General features: G+C 38.4%; 1 protein-coding gene across 2 annotated transcripts; it reads right to left on the bottom strand.

Moving 5' to 3' along the window:
* Window positions 1-4,265: 4,265 nt before the first annotated feature.
* On the bottom strand, window positions 4,266-24,915 carry rinl (Ras and Rab interactor-like). 2 transcript variants are annotated; one of them, XM_041795923.1, is made up of 11 exons: window positions 24,648-24,915; window positions 24,263-24,428; window positions 18,855-18,966; window positions 16,303-16,375; window positions 12,349-12,437; window positions 12,170-12,252; window positions 11,431-11,653; window positions 7,227-7,940; window positions 6,801-7,118; window positions 6,511-6,642; window positions 4,266-5,329 (listed from the first exon to the last, which is right to left on the bottom strand). In XM_041795923.1, coding segments are annotated over exons 1-11 (2,364 nt in total). In that variant the 5' UTR covers window positions 24,650-24,915; the 3' UTR covers window positions 4,266-4,877. The 2 variants fall into 2 exon arrangements, with proteins under 2 accessions (XP_041651857.1, XP_041651848.1); XM_041795914.1 differs by lacking the exon at window positions 24,648-24,915 and having other exon boundaries at window positions 24,263-24,442.
* Window positions 24,916-25,048: the final 133 nt, after the last annotated feature.

Here is a 25,048-nt window from a genome sequence, read left to right as displayed (position 1 = left end):
TCCTGCTTTCTGACAGGAAAAACTTCTCACTGTGAGGGGAATTGTGTGAATAACAGCTCCAGCTATTAGGGGCAAGAGTTCCTGAAATGTTCTGGAAATGTTCTAAACTGCATGTGTGAAATCAGCTTTGTAACCCTGTCTCCTTTCTCTGCTTCTACCCAGTTTGGTTATACACTGTTTAATTTTAAGTACATGTGAGCCCAGCGCCGACCATTCATCTTGTGTGTGTTTTTGTGCTGCAGTCTCCGTGTTTAGCTGCAGTACCTCAACCGCCTCAGGCCACAACCATCTGTGCCCTCCCCTCCCTTACCCCCCTTCCTCATTTCACATACACACATATACACACACTCTTCTTCTCTCCTCCGTGGACCCCCTCCTCCATTGCCGCCACTGCTGCCATATATCTAATTTATGGCTGTGGTGAGTGCGTTACACACACTCATGTATGCATAATATATCATGTGTGTGAAAAGGAGTATGTGTGGGAGAGGGAGGGTGTGACACTATGTACTGGACGGTACTATCTGGACCAAAATCCTTCCTTGGTGATTCCTTACATTTGTCTGTTTGTGTGTGTCTGTGAGCTCTAGAGAGTGTGATCAAGAGTTTTTTTCTGTCAGTCTTCCTTCAGATCTAACAGCCCTGATAAAGTGAAAAAGAGAAAGAGAGAGAGTGTTTGAGTGTATAGGCCCAGCTGTTTCTGGGCTTGACATCCACATGCAGGCAGAATGCCAGATGTCTCATTAGGCAAATTTGATTGGCTGGGTCATTTAGAATGCAGCGATGATACGGTTCCATATGTGTGTGTACATGAAGCTCTGCATGTGTGTTTGTGTGTGCATTTACATAAGAGGCCCCCTGTATAACTATTTACATGTGTACATGCGTGATGTATGTGCATTCATTAACAGTTTCACCAATGTCTGAATCTACAGGATGGAAATGCATAGTAAGGCCAAAAACAACCCTGAGATGATAATATCACATATAACAGCTTTAGACTTAACTTTACTGCAACTTCTAGACATCTTTTTAAAACTTCTTACATTTCAGCTGAACCGGGGTCATCAACTACATTGTTAACCTTGCAAAGCAGATGGATTGGCCAGTTTTCATGTCTATTATCAGGCAATTCCATCTTGCACAGCTCCAGTCTGAAATGACTGTGCCAGGTCTGAGGATGGACCTGACCAATCACCTGTCATTAGAGGAGAAAGGGCAGTAGCTATGGCGGGGTTTAGCCACACAGGAAGCTGGTAATGCTATGACTTGCTTTGAAATAAGTTTGTAATAGTTACAGGTGGGGTTAGTTGTATTGTAAGCCTGTATATACAATGACTGCTTGTGGAGTGATTAGCACAGTTGTAGCCACAGCGACGGTTTTATCCAAAATTGTCCCTATTTCTTTAATAAAACAACAGCAAAGAAGTCCAAAGGCAGAAAAGACGTTTCCATTCTTCTCCTAACTTGTTTTAGCAGTTGTTACAAGCAGGGTTTAGTTGTACTGTGAGCTGGTGACAGTGACTGCTGCTAGTGAAGCTATTAGCTTGGTGGGGAAGATGTTTTTGCACTTCTCCTAACTAAGGATTTTCCTAAGTGTCTATTTCCCTATTCAGCTAAATGCTCATTTATATTTCGTTTAACCAACTAGTCTAAAGAGGAGAAAACCCCTAGAAAACAGTCAAATTCCTCACAGGGTTATTGTGTCAGTGGGTGCGATGTTAGCCTGATATACTCTCTACAGCGTGGCTAACATTAAAAGCTGGTGCCGCCTGCCTTCGTTCCTCTTTGCAAATTAATATCGTGCTTGATATTTGGCCTCTTTACACATTGGGTGAGTAGTTATACGTGAGTTCAACCCTTGACAGCCTACATCCCACTCTATTTCCATTTACTACTTTAGAAACTCTCGTACCGCAGTCTACCAACTACACGCTAACCGCTAAGCCACCGCTGCTTCTCATTTATATCCGGTAAAGTGCCAGACAGGAAGTCAGTGACCATTAACTTAAGCTACTGCGACCTCCAGTGGTGGGAGGTTCATTACAGTTTAAACGAGCATTAAAGTATAGGATTTCCAGCCTGTGTTTATAAAAAATGATATGTAATTAGTTTAACCGACTAGTAAATCCCGAGCTGGCTAATTTGATAAATGATTTTAACCGTTTTACTGATTAACGGCACGCATACCTACTCCCAACCAACCCTGGCATGAGTTTTATCCAACAACAAGCTCCATCACTCATAAACTACAATAGCTTCTTGCTGATGAGCTCAAGTTACTTACTGGCCTACTACCTCATTTTGTGTTGTCACTCTGCTTGGCCTGTAATGAATTTGACAGACAGAATTTTTGTCCAATGACCTGTCAAGAATTTTTTGGAAAAGTCCTGCCCTTCGAAATGCTTTCTTTGGGATGTTTCCCAGATGAATGTGAAATAAATCCATGCATGGATATATCAAACAGTCTATCTGGCATGTAAGGTTACTACATTTGTACATCGACCAGCGTTTCCTTAATACATGCTTTGGGGGCAGACTTAGAATAAAATAATTTCTTGAAAATTTTGGACTAATCAGCGCATTTTGTTTGGGTTTTTTTCAAATGTGGATCAATTTTGTCCTTTGGCAGTGAGCTCGGTCACAATTTCTGTCCTTAAAACTGATTTTGAAAGTTTAAATGAGGGTGAAAGAAAGAAAAAACAATCAGCAAGGTCTGTTAGTTCACAGTAAAGCTCCACAAACTTAATGCTCCACCAAAAGTGAATGATTATGGCACATTAGTCATTTGATATCTGCCAATGCATCATCTTACCACGTGCAAATTGGGAATCTAGAAAAAAGTCTGCAGACACATATCAGTAAAAGAACCTGCTCATGTTTCAATTCATTCTTGAAAATACCCCTAATAAACATAGATTTTATCTTTTTTTTGTATTGAATATTTCTAAGAACTGATACAAAGCTACTTTATTCTATAAATAAATAAGAAATAAAATTCTCCCTGTACTCTGTAAATGAAGCTTTACATCTCACCAGAAGTTTAATGCTGCCATCTAGAGGTCAAAAGCAAGAACATTTATTTACTTATGTGTGAGCTGCAGTCTTGACAGAGTCCTATAGCTTTTGTTGATGATAGTTAACAAATCAGTTCCATGTCTACATAAAAGACAAACCACAATTCCTAAACAGTATCATAATTAATCTTGATTTGAATTTAAAAAACACCATTCACAGTATCATGGAATAAATTAAACCTCCATTTGATAAAGACCCTGAAGCACAGAGTCTCAAAAACCTTACAGTGATATCTGATTAAAAAAAAAAACAAAAACAAAAACAAAAGCTACATGTAATGATTTTCTGGTCCTTTAGGGGCCAGACTTTTCATTCATTACAGAGAAATATTTTATTAATTTGAGCATTCACTTTACTTAAATCTCTCTGTCTGTCATTTTATACCTCTGCTGTAGTGATAGCCAGGACCTGAGGCATTTTGTTTCAAGTTGTCCTTCTATCCATTCATAAATAGATTTGTCCATCCAGGCCATTTTGTGAGGATGCTATTTTAGAACACTTTGAGGAATTTTCCTTCAATTTCTGCTCAAATTTGGAGAGAAATAGGAAAAAAAACACGTAATTACAGGGAAAAACATAGGTTTGAATGTACCAGTCTCAGTGTTGTGTGCAGGGGACCACAGTTATGGAATGAGCTTGATGACCGCGTTAAAATGTCCCACTCTAGCTTCTGTTATTGACATAAGATTATCTGAGCCACTGTTATCCTACATTATTATAAGTTATTAGTTGAGAAAATCCCCTTAGTAAAGTTGCTTGATGAAATGGCCATATGTGTATACTGGTGTATAATCAAATATGGTTCCTCCATTTCTCATGCTAAAATTTTGGTAATTTCTAGAAATCCTATACAAACAAAACCTATTATGGCATTTAGCACTACCATTTGCCTTTTAGTGTGTGTGTTTCATCAACTTATAACAGTTAGTTATGATGTTAGGGCCATTTGTATGGGCCTGAAAGAGATGTAGATCTAAATTTTTCATGTCCTCAAGGAAACAGGAAGTTTGAGATGCTCTGGGCCACTGCTGATTGGTTAGTATGATGTCACTTTCCTTGACATTGACTAATCTTCATTGATTGGCTGAGAAAAATGATACTGATTCTACTTTATCACAGAGAGATGGGGGGGGGGGGCATGGAGGAAGTTGACTGAAGTGACCATATATGATTCATTGCCCCATAAAGGTTTAATCACTTTAATATGAAATATAACATAATTTATCAGTTGATATGAAGTGCTATTTATACATTTATATGAAAAGTGAGATGATCAGTTAAAACATGTTAGTTAACATACAACATTTGAATGGCTTAGCTTAGCTTGTGCTATATATGCATCTTTTAATAAGATATTTCTTCATCCAACTGTGTTTCTGGCACCCCAACTTCCCTTTTTTCTTGACAAGCAATATTAATCCTGTTTTTGTCTCAGTAATGCCCTGAAAACAGACATTATCCACTTCTCCCTATCCCACTACAGGTCATTTCTATCCATCCATAACAAAGTGCTCTTTCCTGCGTTGGACACTTGGAAGCATTGTTCGTATGTTGGCAGATATACGGGCATCAGTCACAAACAGACAAACAGCTTTCCTTCTTTTCATTAAGTGTTAGCAAAAAAGACTCCTTTTCTTTGGCCTCTAAAGAAGTGGAAAGCCTGTTTGAAAATAAGACATCAGTGGTTTTTGCTGCAGTCCACAGGTGGTTTGACACAGTAAGAAATATCTTTGGTCATGTAAGCTTCTCAAAAACGTGACAGGATGTCACTGCATCTCAGGTTCATTTTATTTTCTGTGTTACAATCCTTTGTGATCTTCTTCTGCACAAAGAGTCTGTCCGCCCTCCTGTTTGCCCTGACTACAGTCTGATGCTGAAGGGCTGTCCTGTGATTCTCTCTCTGTTTCCTGCCCTCGGTTTTTCTCTTCCTCCAGTGACAGCAGAGCCTCTGTGGAGCTTTCAGTCTGCTGCTGTGACTCGTCTTTATCAACAGACTCATCTATTTCCCTGCTTTCCTCCTTATTCCTTGTTTCTGTGTCTGAGTTCGGCCTGGACCTGTCCCGACATGGCGTTCTGCGAATGGTCCGTCGGTTCTTGCTGCGGCGTGATTGGTTACAGTGCAGGGTGCGCCTGCGATGCCATTGGTTCAGAGATTTTTGAGCTTCCACACTGAGCTGACGGGCAGCCAGTCGTGGCTGGAAGCTGCTGATGTAGAACAGTGAGGCGTACAGGGTCGTCAGGTAGTAGCCACCTGTTGATTTTGAGAGGGATAAAGGGATTGAAATTAAATTACATCTCAACTCAAGCATTTTTTCAGTTTAAACTTTATTTGCATCTTCTCCATTTTTGCAGGTTAAACAGGGAGGACAGTACTTTAAGACTGTGCAAGCTGGTTGATATTCAGTAAATCTAGAACAAAGCCCAACACACTCTAACTGATACTGTAAAGCTTAGGTCAGGCTAGACGTTTCGAGCACAATTAGTAGCAAGGTTTAGGAGCTCCAAAACGTGGTTGTTCCGCTCCGTGAACTGTTACCATATAGCGAATGACAATCAAGACAGCATGTAGGTCACCTCATGACCTGCAGATTTGATTTTTCTTTCTGCCTTGTAACATTAGTTCCATCATGTCAGTAAAGTTGACCTATGACTGCGCAGAGAGCTTTGCATGTGCTAAAAGTCACAAATGTAAACAAACCAAATGGCAAAATAAAAGAGGACCAGTGAAGTTGGTGCTGTATGAGATGGAGGAAAATTTGACATCATCATTCCTGCGTTTATGATGTGCTGTCATCTTAAGGATTGATACTAGACAAGTGGATACAGCTTAGTATGGTGAGTAATGCATGGTTATTTACTGTCCTCTTTCCGTTGTCATCTAGCCCTGCCTCTCTTCCTTCTAATGTCAACACTTGTCAACACAGTCATGCTGATAGGTTGCACAAAACAACAGCATGAGTCCACATGACATCTAAAAACAGCTGTTGCATAACACTTTATTATAATAGTTGGCTTTTACCTAAAGTGTCTTGTGATAACATATTTTTTGCTTTCAGTGGAGTAGATTTAGAGACCAGCACATCCACTTCGGTAAATTTTAACCAAAGTAACTCCACTTTTACACAAGTACAATAGTCTTGTACTTGTTCTGACTCTGCCTGGTTTGCATTTTTAGGTCATTATAATTCATCAGTATTAATGTCAGCCTGTTTTATTATAACTATGGTTTTATTAAATCTTGTCTTTATATCATGGTTCATATTTGGTGCAGCTTATTTTAATTTACTGATGTGTAGGCTCACTCGCCATTAAGTAATACTCATGCTTTATGGATAGGCTCATTAAGAAAAGTGTAGTGGTGCTCTAATCTTGTCCAAATCATGGCAGCTAATAAATCAACCAGCCTGCTTATTAGGATCTAATCTTCCTTACCTTCTCCCTGCAGCTGTGTGGGGTCCAGCAGCTCCATCATGTAGTCTGTGTCTATCTGCAGGGTGTTCAAGTCGCTACGGAGCAGCACCCACGTCAGACAGGGGAGGAAATCATCAGCTCCAAACACTTTACCTGTAGGAGAGGAGTGAGTGAATGTCAACAGATTTGGACAAGATTAGAGCACCACTGGACATTCGCATGTGCTCGACAATGCTGGGAATTTATCAGGATTGAAGTGCATATGTGAAAAGGGCTTGACAGAGTTCTAGAGTACAGAAACGCCTTGCTACCTGAGTTAGAGTTAGCACTCATGCTGTGATAGATGCTTTTGCAGACTTTGAGCAGGATCTGGACCTTCTTGTTTGGAGAGTAGGCCTCATGCATGCTCGTCCACCTCTGCTGGATCCGCTCAAGGCTGACAGAGTCAGGAACTCCGACGGCCTCTGATCCTCCAAGCTCCTCCATCCCTTTCTTCTCCAGCACACGGAGGTTGCTCTGGAGATGCTCCAAACTTCCATCATTGGTCCGGGAAGCATGAATACAGGTGTAGAGGTGAGCAGAGACAGGCCTCAGGGCCACCTTGTGGATGGAGAGCTCCACCAAAGAGTCTACGGGAAAAAAAAGGTAAAATGGGAGAAATTAGTGAAGAAATTAACATTGATCAATGGAGTTTTGTTTATTGTGCATTTTTTTTAATTCATAGTCAGTATCCTCACCCATCTCAGAGTCATTCAGGTCAGTCATGCTGTCCAGTAATGTTTGGATTTCTGCATAGTCTAACAGTGTCTCCCTAAGTGATGTGAGCGATGACCTCACTTCCTGTAAGAACTCTGACCCCATGACTCCAGTGGGATCAGCCCCTCTCTTCAGTGTTGTCTCCACAAATCCTTTGACAGCTTCTGCAAACACAGCACCTCTCCGCTCACTCAGCTCCTGCACACGATTGGTCAGACGTTTCTTCTGACTCACCAGCCCGCCGAGAGCCTGACCCACTGCTGAGAGGCGATGTATGACCTTGTCAGCCAACCAGTGCGCTGATTGGTGGTGTGGGGTGGGGCTTGGTGTTTGGGACTCCTGTTCTTCCTCTATGCTGCTGATGGACAGAGAGTCGAGCTCCATTGATGGTAGGTGGAGCGAAGATGAAGATGATGGCCTGGGTGGAGGCAGCCAGACTCCATCTTCAATCCAGGACACTCTGTGAGGAGACTGAGGGACGGGGCTGCCGTGGGGCTGCAGCTCCAGTGATGTGCGGCATGAACCTCCAGGGGTGGAGGGAGTGGATGGAGGGAGGCTCCCTGTGCTCGATCTGTAGGAGAGACTGGAGACAGAGTCTTTGCTGGGCCGTCTGAGAACGACACCTGATGGAGGTGATGGTGTAGACGGGGTCTGAGGGCCATCTGGTGAATCAGCTGACTTGGCTCTGGTTAGACCTAAAAAAGGAAAACATGACTTATTGATAGTTTTACTGATAATGATACAAGTCATGGAAATGCCTGCAGTAATCCCATCAACATCAGATTATATTACAGTCTGTGCACAAATTGCTTATTGCATTCATAAGCCTAAAAACTAGAAACCTTTAGTAATCAGTTATTTTTTTAACAATTCAAAACACATTTTTACATAAAGATGGACTGTGTCATGGATTTATTATGGCTGTCCCTTCTCATAGCAGTTAAAAATAGCTTAAAGATCAGAAGGAAAATAAAAACTGTGAAATGCAATGAAAGTGTTGGGTTAGTAAAATGACTGTTCTCTGTTACAGTTAGTGGAAAATGCAGGATGCAGGTCTCATTTTCAAGGTATGGTATTGATGTAGCCATTAAATGTTATTAGAAGAGGTCCATAGCCGATACTATACATGAATATAAGGTTGTTTGTAGCCTCTAAAAGTATTATTTATATCTCATTGGGTTTTTATTGGTACTCAGTATCTGCCTTTTCTTTTCTACTCAGGTAAAGTCAAATATATCTGAGATAAAAAAAGGGTTGAAAACACCTCTGTCTATGAGCACAGGATGAACGAAAGCCTTGATTCTCAACTGGTAGGTTGGAACCCAGAAAGCAGTCATAATGGCTGCCTGGGAAAAATATTTGGCATAAAGTCCATGATGTGCTTTTATTTTAAAGGATTTGTCTCTTTCTCTTTTGATCCATTTCGAGTCCAAATTCTTCCATATATGTATCAAAAACATCATTCTTTTAAAAGCTTTTGGTGTCTAGAGGTGAGCATTTAGACAAGAGGCAGCTCAATGTGTGCAGCACTAGACTACAGTACAAACTAGAAAAGCACTCAGAGAGTGCAGACCTCCGCCATTAGCCCTATCTCCCAATAGTGAAGAATCCTTTAAAAACATTCCTTGATCCAGACGGTGATGGGGATCACTCCCCAAATCTAATTTGCCGATTACTCCCTCCCCGGTTGGGTGGAAACACGGTGAGGCAAAGCTTCGCTACGTGTGGACTGTCATGGTGGAAGCACCCATGGTCTCACCGGATGACTGGAAGTCATGGCAGAGGGTGAATATTCCTCTATTCCTCCCAGCATTGTGAGTGTTCTCGCTACAATTCGCTGTCTTTCTCTCTGTTACGTTCCGACTCATCTCCTCGACCGGGCGTGCGTCTTTCAAACACTATAAACTCCAAAACTTTGAATAGAAACACACCAAAAAATGCTGCTGGGATTGAAGTTACTCATGTCTGCCATCTCCTGGTGTAAAGTGATAACAGCGCAGACCTCCGCCATTAGCCCTCTCTCAATAGTAAAGAATCCTTTAAAAAAATTCCTGGATCCAGATGGTGATCTGGATCAGTCCCAAAATCGAATCAGTTCTTCCTTATGCCATTTCTGACATTTCCTGAAAATTTCATGAAAATCCGTCCATGACTTTTTTGAGGTATGTTGCTAACAAACTAAGAGAAACGAACAAACAAACCCACCCAATCACATAACCTCCTTGGCAGAGGTATTTAGTCCTAGGAGATATGACCTAAATATGATATCATGGTATGTTTCTTGCCTTTGACGGTAACGGTATTATTACAGTATTACAAAATATTCTTAAAAATATCCAAATTCAAGTGTTATAAACCCCCTTTCTCCCCTTAAAACAAGCTGTTGTTTGCATACTTAGTTTATGTCTAAACAGATGTTGCATACTCAATTTATGTCTCTTGTTTTGACATGGAGGCTTTTATTTTGAAATGCTCACCTTTCCTAATGGTCACATGATTTCCTTTTCCTCAAGTATTTCATTGAATGAAGAAAACAAAATAACAGACCCTTTTTAAAAATGTTGTTTGTTTTTTCCATTTTTGTGCCCAAAATGAAAAAAAAACAGAAAAAAAACCCTTCTTTTTTCATCATTTCCATTTGTGGTCAAAAACAAAAAAAATAATTAAAAACAAACAAACAAACAAACAAACAAACAAACAAAACAGCTTGGTCAAAAACTGAACAACTGACAAATGGCTCATTTTTCCGTTTATCCATTTTTGGTCAAAAATGAAAAAAAAAATTAATAAAAAGAGTTTCTTCCATTTTTTGAATATGGTTTCAACCAGAAATTGGATCTGCCAGAAAATACACTGACCCTACACACAATACTAGAGCGAAACGTGCTAATAATCACTTGCTTCAGCAGCTGTGGGAAAGGATTTGCCTCGCGTGTGTATCACAGTACAATGTAGACATTTAAACTGGTGATGATGGTGTTGCAAAAATCCATTCCATGGCAGAAATTTTACTGGTGGGTGACAGTAATAATATTGGTTTACCGCCCACCACCAATACAGTTATTTGCAAGGAGAGAATAAAGTTCATCATATCATATCATATTATATTGTACTGTATCGTAATTCCATCCATCCATCTTCTTCTGGTTATCCGATTCAATTTTATTGTATCGTATCCTATCGTCCATCCATCCATCCTTTAATCCATCCATCTTTTTCCATTTATCTGATTCAGTGTATTGTATAATACCGTATTGTATTGCTATATCATACTGTATTGTATTTTTATCGCATCTTATATATATTGTATCATATTGCATCACATTTTCTGGACCCTAGGAAGAATAGCTGCGGCCATGTGCCAATCCTAATGGGGATCCGAATAAACAATAAACATAATGACATTGTATGGCCTAACATATCACATTTTACAGTATTATCATATCCTGTTACATCACATTATATTGTATTTTATATTGTCTTATCTTATCCTATCCTATCATATCATATATTGTAGTGTATCATAAGGTTTTTTATGGTAATGTATTTTATCATATTGCATCATATCCAGTTGAATTGCATCTTCTTGATTTGTAAAATATCAGAACATACTGTATCATATCCTGTTGTAATGCATTGTATAGTACTGTATCATTGTATTGTATTAAATTGCATCAAATCATACTGATCCCTCTGAATCATTTGTCTCGTTACATCACTTCTTATATGGCATCATAATGTACCAAATGGTATCTCATCTTATCCTATCATGTTGTATTTATTGTATAGTATCATAATATATATTATAGTGTATCATTAAGTTTTAAATTATGTGGTATCATATTGTATCATATCATATTGTATCACTTGATTTTGTATCATATACTGTTGTATGCATCTTAAAGCATTGTAACATATCTAACATGACACATTGTATCTTATCCTTTTGTGTAGCATTGTATAGTACTGTATCATATGTTATTCATCGAATCATTGGATGGTATGGGATTGTCTTGAATCACATTGTATTATTCTGCATCATATCTTCCCATTGCATGGCATCACATCACATTGCATCACGTTGCATCCCCCAGAGTTAACCTTGTGGTGACAAGCAACCACTTATAAAGGGGGAATAGAAATTTTACAACAGGATCTCACGCATATGAAAAAAAGCATTCTCACCAAAACTCTCCATACTGGCAGCAGAAGATTCCTGGTCCAGTGAGATAGTCCGTTTACTCATCAGCCCCGACCCCGCCCAGGTCCTGGTGGTGCTGAGGCGTCGCTCCTTTCTGATTTGTGAGGGTTGGGAGGACCAAGGTACCTTCTGGGTGAGCCAGTCGTCTCCATGCTCACGAAGGTAGAGTGGGTTGATGATACACAGGGCCCCATTTGTGGAAGTCAGCTAAGGAAACATAAATTCTTATGAACAGTTTATACCTGCCCTTCATGATATGAAGAATGAAAAGTCTGAAATGTGAGATAATGTTTATTACTATTACTTTTATAATGCATGTATGCAACAGTTTGATCTGATACTCTTTTAAATATTTTCTTACTCCCATCTCATCAAATATATTTGCCCCCGGCTTGCTCTGCAGCCAAAAGCCTCAAAACACAAAGATCGATCATTGGTGTGGTATCTGAAAGGCTCTGTTAGCAATGACAACAATGCAAAATCACATTTAACTTTTAGATAAAAGAAATAACATTTGTGGACTGACTTCTTAGACACCTTAGACACAAGTGAATGATTGGTTATTGATGTAAAACCTCAATTGGTGCAGCTCCCAGTTAATAAGAACAGATACAGATACATTGTCTCACTTGGAAAGACAAAATAATTAAGAAGTTGTCTCCCTTAGAACACATATGCTTTCCTTGGTCTGCTCTTGCATGCATATACACAAATGTAGAATACCTGTATGGAGCACATCATGTTGCTCGGCTCCCTGTTGGACATTTCACCAGGGTCTTGCTCAGGTCGTGTGTGGAGCCAAGTCTCTGCACCAGAGAGTCAATATAAATAAGTTAAACTCTCGCTAGTATTGTTTTTATCCTTATTATGTGGAAAGGAAGCCTTAAGATGTTAAGACTCACCAGGTTTTAGTTGAGATAGAAAGTCTTTGTTTATCTCAGTAACACTGTAGATCCAGGGAGGAATGGAAAGACAAAGAGATAGCACATCCCTGATAAAAGGATAGAAAAAAACATGGTTGAAGAAACCCACAGAAGAGGTGGCATGGACCCTTAGATGACCACAAAGCTAAACTATTAGCTTGTCAGGTTTTGATAATAAAGATTAAAATATCAGGATAGAGTTGAGATGTTAACATGGTCAGCACTGGGAAAACACTCATATTAAATGCCCAAGAACCAAAATTCTCCTACCTGGGGTTCTCCCATAACCCAGAATAACAATTTTTTACATGTTAACTATAAGTAATGTGTTATATAAAGTGTTTGTGGTTGTCATTTGTATGTGCTTAGCTATTTGCATACAGTTGGTATGGATTGTTGAGCTGTACTGCTCACAAGAATGAAGACAATTAAATGTGCCAGCTCTAAGAGCCTGTATGGTCTCCTTGTGGGGACAAAAAGTGTCTAATTGTATTGTGTCGTGTTGTACCATATCCTACTGCATCGTTTTGCATTGTACTGTATCTTTACGTACTGGACCATACCATACTATATTGTGCTGTATTCTACCATACTGCACTGCACCGCACCATGTCGTATGGTAACGTATCTTATTGTATCAGATTGGATCATATCTTTATGTACCATACCATACAATGCCATTCCATACTGTAATGTATTGTATCACATTGTTTCATATCGTATCATATCAAATCTTATACTTTCATACTGTACTGGACTGTATCATATTGCATCGCACTGCATCACATCACATAGCATCGTATCGTATTGTAGCGTACCGCATCACATCATATCATACGGCATTGTATTGTATCATATAACATTAAACTGAATTGTATTGTATTGCACTGTATCATATTGCATGGTATTGTACTTTGTATCATATCGAATTGTGTATTGTGTCCTATCTTATTGTGCTGTATGTTATGGTATGGTATGGTGTGATTTGGTTTGGTATCATATACTGATTGTACTGTATCGTATCGTACTGTATTGTTTTGTGTTAAGTTTTATTATAAAGTATTGTTTTGGGTTTTTTTTATTTAACCTTTATTTAACCAGGATTTATTCCCATTGAGATACAAAATCTCTTTCACAAGGAAGTCCTGGCCAAGACAGCAGCATGATAAGTTTCACATATGACATTAAACAGGACATAGGACAAAGGTTACATCAATCAACAAATCAGCAGCTTTCAGCAGAAAAACATATGTGCACAGTGGTCAAATGTTCCCTAATTCTAGTTTTGAAATCTCCTAGACTAACACAATGCTCAAGTTTAAGATGGCCCTGTAACTAAGACCAAGGTCATGGAGCAAAAACATCTCTTTGACCAAAGACAAGTGCAAGCCAGTGCAAGGAATCTCATACATGATGAATACATGAGAACAAAGATTACAGCTACTGACAGCTTTTGGAGTCAGTAAAGAACAGAGATAAGAAGGTAGTTCATGTAAAATAGCCTTATAAAGAAAGATATACCAATGTTCCATCCTTCTATTGTATAAGGACAACCAACCAAGCTTCTCATATAAAACACAGTGATGGGTCCGAAAACTCAGACCAGTGATAAATTGCAAGGCAGAATGGTAGACTGAGTCCAACATCCTTCAGAGAGGATGAGGTAGCATGAATGTAAAGAACATCACCATAATCCATTATAGACAAAAATGTTGCTTGAATGAGTTTCTTTCTTGCAACAAAAGAAAAACAGCGTTTGTTTCAATAAAAACAACCCAGTTTCACCCTCAGTTTCTTTGCAAAACAATCAATATGTTGATTAAAAGACAGGTTTTCTTCTAGCAAAAAGCTAAGGTATTTGTACGTTTGAACACATTCAATTGCCTCGTTGTTAAAGGTAAAAATCTGAGCACTACCTTAAACATGTGGCTTAGACCTTGAGAGCCCTTCACTGTGGTCTTGTTGGCATTAAGTATGAGTCTTAAATCACAGAGGTTTTTATGGACATTATTAAAGGCTGCCTGTAGTTTGTTTGTTGCACTTTCTAGGGAAGACGACGATGCATATATATCTGTATCGTCCGCATAGAAATGAAACTGTGTCAGTAACATTCATACACAACTTGTTTATATGATTAATAAATTATATCTAATAATACGGCCCCAGTATTGAACCTTGTGGGACACCATTTTGAACATTTAAAAAGCTGGATAACTGACCACCAACTTTAATACTTTGCCTTTTACCACTTAAATAATCTGCCAACCATTGTAGTGCTGCGGGGGAAAACCCGATATCAGCAGGCTTCTGTAATAGGACAGAGTGGTTAACGGTATTAAAGGCCTTCGATATATCTACAAAAAGTACAACACAATGTTCTTTAGAGTCGATGGCATTTATGTATTGTACTGTATTGTGTCGTATCATACTGTATAGTATTGTATTATTTGGTATCGTATCAGATTGTATTGTATTGTATCGTTTTGTATTATATTGTTTGATAGTATTTATATCGAAATCATATTGTATTGTTTTGTTTTGTATCGTATCATACTGTGTTATATCGTAATGTATTGTATCCTATCATATAGTATCATATTGTATTGTATCGTATTGTATTGAATTGTATCCTACTGCATCGTAATGTATTGTAATATCATACTGTATAGAATTTTTTATCAAATCATATTGTTCCATATTTTATTGTATCGTATTGTATCATATCGTATAGTCTTGTATTGTAGTGTATTGTACTGTATCGTATCCTTTTTTATTGTTAAATCCTACTGTACTTTATTTTTATCGCATGGTACTATACTATATTGTATCCTATCATATCGTATCGTGCCGTATTGTATTATATAGTATTGTATTGTATTGTCTCATATCATATTGTTATATTGTACTGTATTGATTTTTTTATCATAATGTATTATATCATACTGTATATTATTGTATCATATTGTATTGGATTATATCATATAGTAATGTTTCATATTGTACCATATTGTATCGTATCATATTGTATCATACCATAGTGTATTATATTGTACTGGATTGTATCTTATTGTATCGTATCATATAGTATTGTATTGTATTGTATCACACTGTACTGTAATATTGTCCTGTAGCCTTTTGTATCTTTATTGCATCGTATTGTACAATATTGTATTGTACTGTATCGTATTATATCATATCATGTCGTACCGTATCGTTTCGTCTTGTATTGTAATGTATTGTATCATACTGTACTGTTATATCGTACTGTATTGTATTTTTATCACATCGTATTGTGTCATATTGTATTGTATCGTATCACACTGTATTCTATTGTATCATATTGTCTTGAATTGTATTGTATAGTACTGTATCAGATCAGATTGGATCAGATAATACTGTATGGTGTTTTAATGTACTATATCATTTTATATCATATCATATAGAAACGAGTCGCATTGTATCATACCATGTCAAATGATGTTATATCAGATTGACCATATCTCACCAGCATCATTTTGTTTAAAATTATATCACATTGTATGTGCTGTGTCAAGGGTTGACCTCAAACAGTCAAATATTTGATTAGTTGGAAACGGCTCAACACCTGCTTATAAAACATTTACATCTTATCTTGGCAAAATATCATCTAATAATGCTTACATTGCAAAGTAGATTTATTCAAAGAACAAATTATTTTCAGAATTGAATCAATTAGGAAAAAGTTTAAACTATGTAATTTTTTTTCCAGCTGACATCTATACCCTCATACAAAGTTTCTAAATACAATAGTCATCATATTTTGCTTTGATTTTTTTCCTTATAAATTATTCTGATCTCGAGATTTCGGTTCTTGTACACTAAATATTTTGTAAGGACGATAGATCAATCAAGGTTTAAATTGCTCACAAAATGTAGGCAATGGTAGTTCCTTACCTGGTCAGAGAGTAGAAGAGTATGAGCTGAGTGAGGTCAGTGAAACACAGACGAGACTCTGACAGCTGAAAGACTTCAAGACACACAGAAGAAGATGGGCAGAGTTAGTGTCAGTTTCATAAATAAACACCTGGAAACAGACCAAAGCTTCTACCAGGAAAGTTAAAAGAAGACTTCTGAAGAACAAAAGTGGGACTGCATCAGCAGTTATTTTCACACCAGCTTCACTAGCCATTGAGACTTTTATTTCCTGATAACATGTGGTTTCTGACGCTGATTAGGTTTCATCAGGTCTGGTGGGCCTCTGCTCCATCAAACATAAGTTGAAAGTATTTACTTCTTTGAATTTACTGTAATAGGGGGGCCTTGTCCAAATTAAAGCACAAGTGTCACTATTTTAAGCCACAACAAAGGGATAAAGGCCAAAAATACACATCTAAAGGAAAAATAAGAAAGAAGAAACTGGACTAAAACACAGTAACACTTCAGAGCAATACATCACAAACACACACACACATCAGGAACATAATCAAGTTAAAAGCACTGACAGCAGCAGTGAAGTTTAAGTTTTATAAAAACCACTGGGAAAAGTGGTGAAATAATCAAGTCTCTTTACAAAAAAAAAAGAGAAAAAGTTAAAACTCTGAAATATTCTTTCTGAATAAAACTCCTTCTGGAAAGTGAAAGTCCCTCCAGGGGATACTCTGTCTTTTAAACACTTTCAGTCAAATAAAATAAGACACTTTACTACACTGACTTGCAAACTCTGTTGAAGTGGTGAGACCGGTCGCTCATTTTATCTTGCCCCATTTTACATCCCCTGGCTGATAGAGAGAAATTATTTCCTGTGTTGCTGTCCTGTCTATTAAGATTAAAATCAATCTTGATCATGCAGCAGTCTATGTGGTTGAAAACTGGAGCCAGTGCAGCGGTGCAAAAAAACTGTGGTTCCTCAAGTGGCCATTTGAGGTTGTCTGCAGAAGCATCAGAAGTCACACCTGCACCCGAAAGTCAGGGTGCCTATTTAGCATCAGAGACAATCATGTCTGTTCAGCCATGTTTCAGAAAACCATTTGGGTTGAAGCAGACCATGTCTTTCTGGGTTCATGCTTGTATGGGGGTGAAATTGTTCATAACTCTTCCATTTTGTTTTGTTAAATGATTTTGGTCTATGCACTAGGGCACTGCAGATATAGAGCTAAACAGTGCAAGCCCACTTTTTTTAAAGGTTTATTTTGGGCATTTTTATGCCTTTATTGGATAGAGTTGGAAACAGGGATGAGAGTGGGGGAGAGACATGCGGTAAAGGGCCTCAGGCCGGATTCGCAAGCCCACTTTTTTGACGGCTCTGGTTGTTGAAGTAAATTTTGACATTCAAAACTCCTATAAATCCTTAAATCAACATTTTTGATCTTGGACCCAAGCCAACACAGTGCAACAATGGTGTTTAAAAACACAGAATAAGGCAAAGTTACAAGACTGTGTAAACGCTTTTTTTTTGTTTTGTTTTTTTACAACGACAAAGGATGTATGTATCCCATAATCCGGGGGGTCATGTGGGCTGTACTGTGGGAATATGGTGTCCCAGGCCATCAGGTCTCTTTATAACCAAAGCGAGAGTTGTGTCTGCATCCTCAGCACAAAGTCAGACACGTTTCCGGTACTGGCTGCCCCTTGTCTCCAATTCTGTTTGTGATTTTCATGGACGAGATCTCAAGGTGCAGTCAGGGGGAGGAGGGTTTCCGGTTTGGAGGGCTACTTTTCAAAAACATTTTGTCTGAGTTGCTTGGAGTGTTCTTATGTCTTCATGTCATAATGGTAGCCAGGAATACTTATTAACCAGTGACTGGACCTTCCAGACACAGGTGTCTTTATACTACAATCACTTGAGACACATTCACTGCACTCAGGTGATCTTCATTTCACCTACTGTGAGACTACCAGCACCAATTGGCTGGACCTCAGTTGAATAAGTTCAGTCACTTTAAAGCGGGTGAATATTAATGCAGTCCCCTATTGTACATTACATGTTTTGGTTTAATTGACATCACTTTGTAGAAATCTGTTGTCACATTGAAACTAGAGTGTTTTTTTTTTTTGTAAAATGATACTGACCATGACTGATTTATAAGATCAATTGAAGGGTAAAACATCCAAAGAGGTAATACTTTTTTATAAGTACTGTATTGGCTCTTTGTTTCCTCCCCATGTGAACTTCAGCAAAGATTTAAAGTGCAATGCATGCATCTGCAGTAACTTTAAAAAGGTAGAAACAGCAGGAGTGAGCAGCAATCAGAATTTGTGGTTTGCAATCAGCCATATGATGAATATCACGAGGATTATCTGGTTATACAGGTTTCTTATGTCTATACAGTCGAGTCCAACAGCAGAAAGGTGACCACGTAATTGTGTTACTGCCACTGATGATAAGTGTAGTCAGAGAGAAATGACTCATGATAACTGCTTAAAGTGACACAGTGACTGGATCAGACGCCCACACACACACACACGCAAAAAGGAAGAGAAAGACGGAGGTGTTGGCATGCATTTACCTGTTCCTGTGCATTTGATAGTATAGTCAATAACTGCTTCATCCTGTCCACCCGCAGACACGCACAGCAGGCTGGCCTGAGAAGTCACAGACTCCCGCACAACCAGGAAACTCTGCAGGGAGACACGCACAGTGACTCATTTCTAAAGCCTTACAGAAACTTGTCGAACAGGAAGAAGATTTCTCTCAACCGTTCCACTGCTACCAGAAAAAAATACACTGAAGAATTCAGAGGGACTGTTGTGAAAATATCCATTATGTCATGGTTTGTATGACAAGACTGGATCGTTTTAAAAAGCAGCCCTGCTGACAAGCAGGTTGTAAAGGGAACTGAAAGAAATACATGGATAATTGTCCAGGGGTCATAAAAGCTGCAGAGCTGTTCAACCAATCATAAAATGGAAATGACTTTATGAAAGCCAGTCAGAGGAAGCAGTAGCCTTCACTCAGGGTAAAGTCAGGGTGAAAAACTCTGATATTTGTGGTCACAAATGCAGCTCACCCAGACATTGTCAACATTTTCAGGAGTTTTGTGCAAGTGTGGGTTCAGTAAGTAAGGACTTTGGTTGGGAAGGGTGGCGGGTTCAAGTCCTTTTGGACTAAGTTTGGAAATGGGTCTTCAGCTGGAGAGGTTCCAGTTAACTTGCTGAGGCGCTAGCATGGCGCCAAAATTCCAACCAATCTGAGCATGTGCTCCCCACTTCCCATAATCCACAGGATTCTGTTTGTGCATGTTCATGGTAATTGTCTGAGGGTAAAAGACCAAACTTCCTCTCATAGGATTAAGAATATATACACATTTACAGTATATTCCTCTCCTTCTACTTCTTCTATATTGTTGATGCATTATAGACTCACGCACACTCAGAAAACCTTAAATTACGTTTTGTTTGAGTTGTTCCAAAATATGCTAAAAATATAAACTGAAACATTTGTTTACATAAGCATGCAAACATTAAACTACAGTAGATTAAATACTTGAACCACCGGGGGTCTCTTTAAACCTAAAAAAATAAAATGTACCTATTATTTGAGTACACTGATTTTCACAAAGACAGCTGATCAAGAGCAATTATTTAACCACAGGCACTGATCAGATGATGATCCATCACATCCAGAATGGTCTTACTGCTCTCTTCCAGAGGACTCAATGTAAGAGGCTCAAGCAAAATTCCTATGAAGGAAGCTACGTTAGCTACAGAGCTATGTTAGCTATGGAGCTACGGAGCTATGCTTACTGAATTAGAATGTTTTCACAGGCTTTTTTCCTGTAAGCAGACTGCTCATTAATGACATATGTTGATTTCTGGCGACAGTGTGTCAATTTTTTGTCTTGCTTGTGTCCTGGGGGGACTCCACCTTTCTTAGGCACATGGAGGGGGGGCTCCAAGGAAAAAATGGTTGGGTAACACTGCTTTAACCTAGCCCTAAATTAAAGTTTGATCTGACATTATTTCTAAGGTTTTAGTGTGTATCCCCATCTTGAGATGCACACCGTCTCAGATGAACAATCTGTTAGAGCAGTGGTTCTCAACGTGGGGGTCGGGACCCCCTTGGGGATTGCAAGACTCTGAGAGAGGGTCACCAGATGCCTTAAAAACTAAGAATTAAGAAAAAAAACCCTCAATTAATTCAAATTGTATATTTTAACCACTATTTATGAAAATATATGCATGTAATTAGTTACATGTAAAATAAAAACACAGTAATTTGTTGAGATTTCTGTTGAAATTAAAGTTTTGTTTAAAAAAAATCTATAAGTCTGCACACAGACCCAGGTGCCTGACAAACCCAGGGAATGGGGTTTGTCATTTATTGATGGTATCAATGCATGTGTTTTTTCAGTAGCATTGGTACTAGCTTTTTGGCTAAGAGATACCTCATTTAAGAGCTAAAAAAGTGCATCTAACTTTTTTAGTGTGTTCTAATGTTGAAAGTATTTATTTGTGCCACTTTTAACCACTTCTCCCGTACAATTTTGCCACTATTATTTGCCAGTTTTCACCAATTTTTCCCTCTTTTTACCCATTTTTGCCACTTTACACCAATTTTGCCACATTTTAACCCATTTTCATCACTTTTTCCCATCATTTTTTGCCAGTTTTGATCATATTTTTCAGCTTAAACCCATCTCTGCTGCTTTTTAATCCCATTTCACCTCCTTTATTGTCTATATTGTCCATTTTTAAGTCATTTTTACCACTTTTCAACCCTTTCCATCACAATTTCTGCCTGTTTTTGCCCCTTCTAAACCAATTCTTGCCACTTTCCACCTATTCTTGCCACTTTCCACACCTTTTCACCACTATTTACACTGTTTTCACCAAATGTCACTATCTGTTATGCCTATTTTTGCCAGTTTAACAAATTTCTTCCCATATACTGAATCTATACTACATATAGAAGGGTATATACTACAGCAAAAAATAATATAAAAGGTTTTCATAGCGTGACAGTATTATCAATTCTTTCCAAATTTACAACCCACGGGCTCAATGCATTGAACCTAACGGGCTATCACATTTCTCTAAACGATGATGCTCTTCCTACAGTTGAGTCAGCTGGAAATAGTTCACACAGTAGATGATTAACTTGCCTTTTTAATTTCAGGTGTAAACCTCACTGGCGTGAAGTAGGTGGGGCTTATGTGGAAAATGATGATGTCACTTATTTCCACACTCACACTGACTCTAACAGGGAAACACTGATGGCCAATTTTTTCCTCTGCTGATTTCTTTTTCTTAGATAAATATATAAAAAAGCTTTTTTAAATTGCAATAATAGCAGAGGAATTATTTTCTCTTCCCTCTCATCAGTTTATTCCTTTATTTATATTATCATTATTATTCATTTCTGACCCTAGTTTCTTGGGAAACTGTAACTCAAACAGAAAGGCAGTTAGTTGAGACACGATTAATTCTGGTAAAAGAAAAGAACATGCAATCCTCAGTAGAGCACATCAACGGCTCTGACATGCTGTTACACAACTATACACACAAATACACACACAGGAAGTGGCTTTCATGCTTAGTTTGCACACAAATAGAGACAAGTTCACAGCAAGTTTTCAAACAGGCAGATACATAAAGATGAGCAGCACAGCAGTGGAGACAAGTCAAGAGCAAATATTCTGTTGATTCATTTAATAATAAAATGTCTGAAGCATCTGAGTCATGCTGTAGACTATTCAGAGTTAAATGAAGAAATACACTTCTTTGTTAGACCTTTCAGCTTAAACTGAGTAAGATCTGTCAAAGTGTTTTACAAAGCACTGATATTAAAACATTTAGTTCTTCTGTGGGAATCTCTTCAGATAAAACCAAACTCTGCTATCTCCTCTCATGACTGCATACTCACGTGTCGGTGACTTGTTCCTGCAGGTTTTCCTTTTGCACTTCTTCATACTCTATCAAACTTTAACCTGAATTTGGGATGTGCTAACTTTCTGTCTTCACTGCAGCTTCATCTGTTTTGAAATGTCATTTCCCTGCCATGCTATCACTTTTAATTCTACTTCTGCATTCAGCACCAAAAGAAGTGTTTGTAGTGTTTTTAGAGATCAGTCTTAAAAAGGGGAACTGGTTGTTGTATCTCAGAGGCATGCATGTCAACGTTCAGCCTGGGTGAGGATACTTCTGTTGCAAAAATACAACCCTAAGTTACCTCAACCCAGCTTAAATTTGGGATTGTCATGTTTCACTTTGACAGAATGAGCAGCAAACTAAACAAGCACACAGGATGATGTGAATAAGTAATGCAGACAGATGGGGATAGAAAGAAAGATTGATGACCAGGATTGGCATAAAACAATTCAGCCTCATGTTTAAAAAATATTTTTAAAAGAAAGATTAAAAGAATTGGGTAGAATAAGAACCCTTTAAATCTAAAGTTAGACTTTAAAAGTGAATAAAATGGGAGCAGAAATGTTACACAGCAACTGAGGAAGACAGTGGACAGAAGGCTGGGACTACTGACCAGGCACGGTAACAGGATTACGATTTTTGGACGAGCCAGTGTAGTTTTGGCTAGGTCTGTTTAAATCAAAAGGTCAGTTCTCCTAGATCTTTGTGAGTACAGTTGCTGTAAACATGTGAAAACACTGAGATCTATGTGTGACTGAATTTTTTAGACCGTTAGAAAGCTGGTAACCTCTCTGTTGCCTGGGTTTTATGTGAGCAGGGCATAAATCTGAGCCCATGACATTGTTGGTCTTGATGGGGAATAACCTGCCCTCCTAACACTACAATGATATAAAACCACTGAGCAGTCAATCTCAGTACAGTCTATTGTTAGCTGATGACACTGCCTTCATTAGAAGTTTCTGTTCGTTCATTGTGAAGTCAGATTTCCCAAATCATTCAGCCACAGTGGCCTATGGGTCATTAAAAGCATCATGATGGAAAGATTTGTGCCAGAAAACAATAAATTTAATCCCCAACTTCTGTCTCTGTGCTCTGATCAAAGGCATTTATTTCTTAAAATCTGAGAGGACTGTATTTCTCATGAGTGGGCGTGGCTTTAGCTCATTCGACCGACACGCCCACACCATCCTAGGGCAGATTTTTGCTAATTTTGAAGCTTAATTTAAAACTTAGAAATGTGTTTCATGACTGAAAATTTCCCTGATGGTTTATAACACAGTGGTCTGTCATTCAACAAAGCTAAAATAAAGATATGTTTACACTTTACAGGGACTTTAACGTCTCACGTCACTTTAAAAACTCACAGACAGCCCAGTAGACCAGTCAAGTCATCTGCACCTTATTTTATATTTTATTAACCATTTAGCCTTTCACTGTTCCCTTATTTCTTTTCAACCCAAACGAAGTTCCATTTTCAAAGGTACAGTTAATTTTTAAACCTTCCATCTACCCAAAGTTCCTAATTTCAAAACAAAATAAGGTCTGTATCCAAACAGGAAGTCAATAACTCTTATTTTAAGACAATGAAAAATGTCAAAAGTAATAAAATAGTTTTAAATGCAAAATAGTTGAGTTTCAAAATGTGATGTGAAGAGGAGATTTATCTCAATGAACTTCAGAATGTCTGAAATGAATTGTAATTGCATATTTAAATTGTTTGATAGCCTTAGTTATAACTGTAATGCTGCCATAATTCAGGAGCAATCCAAATCTGCACTGTTCATTTAGGATTATGATGTTTACTTCAATTTCTCCAATAAAAGCAGAAAATTCATAAACAGAGGCCACTAGTTACTGTAATCTTTTAGTTTAGTGTTTAGTCTCAAAATGTCAATACATTTCTTTACTGTGTGGCGAAACACCTAATTCACTTGAACAAATTCTCCTTGTATAAGCAGATCCACATAATATTGTAAAATTGCATGACTTAATGAAGCCAAATCCCTTTGTTTAATTATTTTTTGTATTATGAAGATGGATGGCTTACCCCTGCAGGAGTTCCACAAAGAGCCTCATGGGCCTCCTCTCTGTCCCAGGGTGCCTGGGGGCACCATGCGTCCTGGCACCCCTTCAGCTGCTCCAGCAGGGTCAGCCTCCTCCTGCTGCTCCTCCATGGGATGGCTGTGGTGCCATTAACTGGACTGTGAACCGCCCTGAACACAGACATAGGGACAAACATGCATACATGCTCATGAGAATCACGGTTGAGATCCTGTTTTGTAATAAGATTGACTTCTCCCTGCACCTACAGTAAGAAAAAATGAAGTTTACCTCATTCTAAGGTTGAAAATTTGATCCTATCATCATAAACTGCATGTCATAAATTCACAGACTTCTAGTGGACTGATTATATGAACTTAATTGATACTTACATGTGCCGAGTCGCTTCAGGTCGTTCGTGTATCTCCTCTCATCTACACCATTGGCACATCCTTCCACATGTTGCAATCGCCTCTCATGAACCCTTGCCTCTTTCCACTTCTCAAAATGTTACCTAAGAGCTTAACGTACAAACAGGCTTAAAAAAGAAGCTCAAATTCTCCTCATAAATACATCCACATGAAGATTTCAGTTGTAGTCTGGATTATTTTGCCACGTTGTTTTAAGAGCTACGCTTGGCTTCTTCTGTCGTCTGTGCACGCTGGCATTTAATGCACTTTCAGTTTTCATGTGAAACCCTTCAGTACCTTCTCCCCCACCCTTCCCTCCACTCAGGTCTGCATGTGGTTAACCCAACTCTGTTCATAGCTCAACATTCAAAATACACTGCTTG

This window comes from Cheilinus undulatus, linkage group 2, assembly GCF_018320785.1.
Source record: "Cheilinus undulatus linkage group 2, ASM1832078v1, whole genome shotgun sequence".
In the NCBI taxonomy this organism is placed as follows: Eukaryota; Metazoa; Chordata; class Actinopteri; order Labriformes; family Labridae; genus Cheilinus; species Cheilinus undulatus.
The sequence above is the reverse complement of the archived record's forward strand: the minus strand, read 5'-3'. Positions and strand labels throughout refer to the sequence as shown.

Coding starts and splice junctions, on each gene's coding strand:
- rinl (XM_041795914.1), bottom strand. CDS start 24,442: ATGTCTGTGTTCAGGGCGGTTCACAGTCCAGTTAATGGCACCACAGCC. Junction 18,967..24,262: donor TTTGTGGAACTCCTGCAGGG/GTAAGCCATCCA, acceptor GTCTCCCTGCAG/AGTTTCCTGGTTGTGCGGGA. Junction 12,438..16,302: donor CTCTTCTACTCTCTGACCAG/GTAAGGAACTAC, acceptor TCCTTTTATCAG/GGATGTGCTATCTCTTTGTC.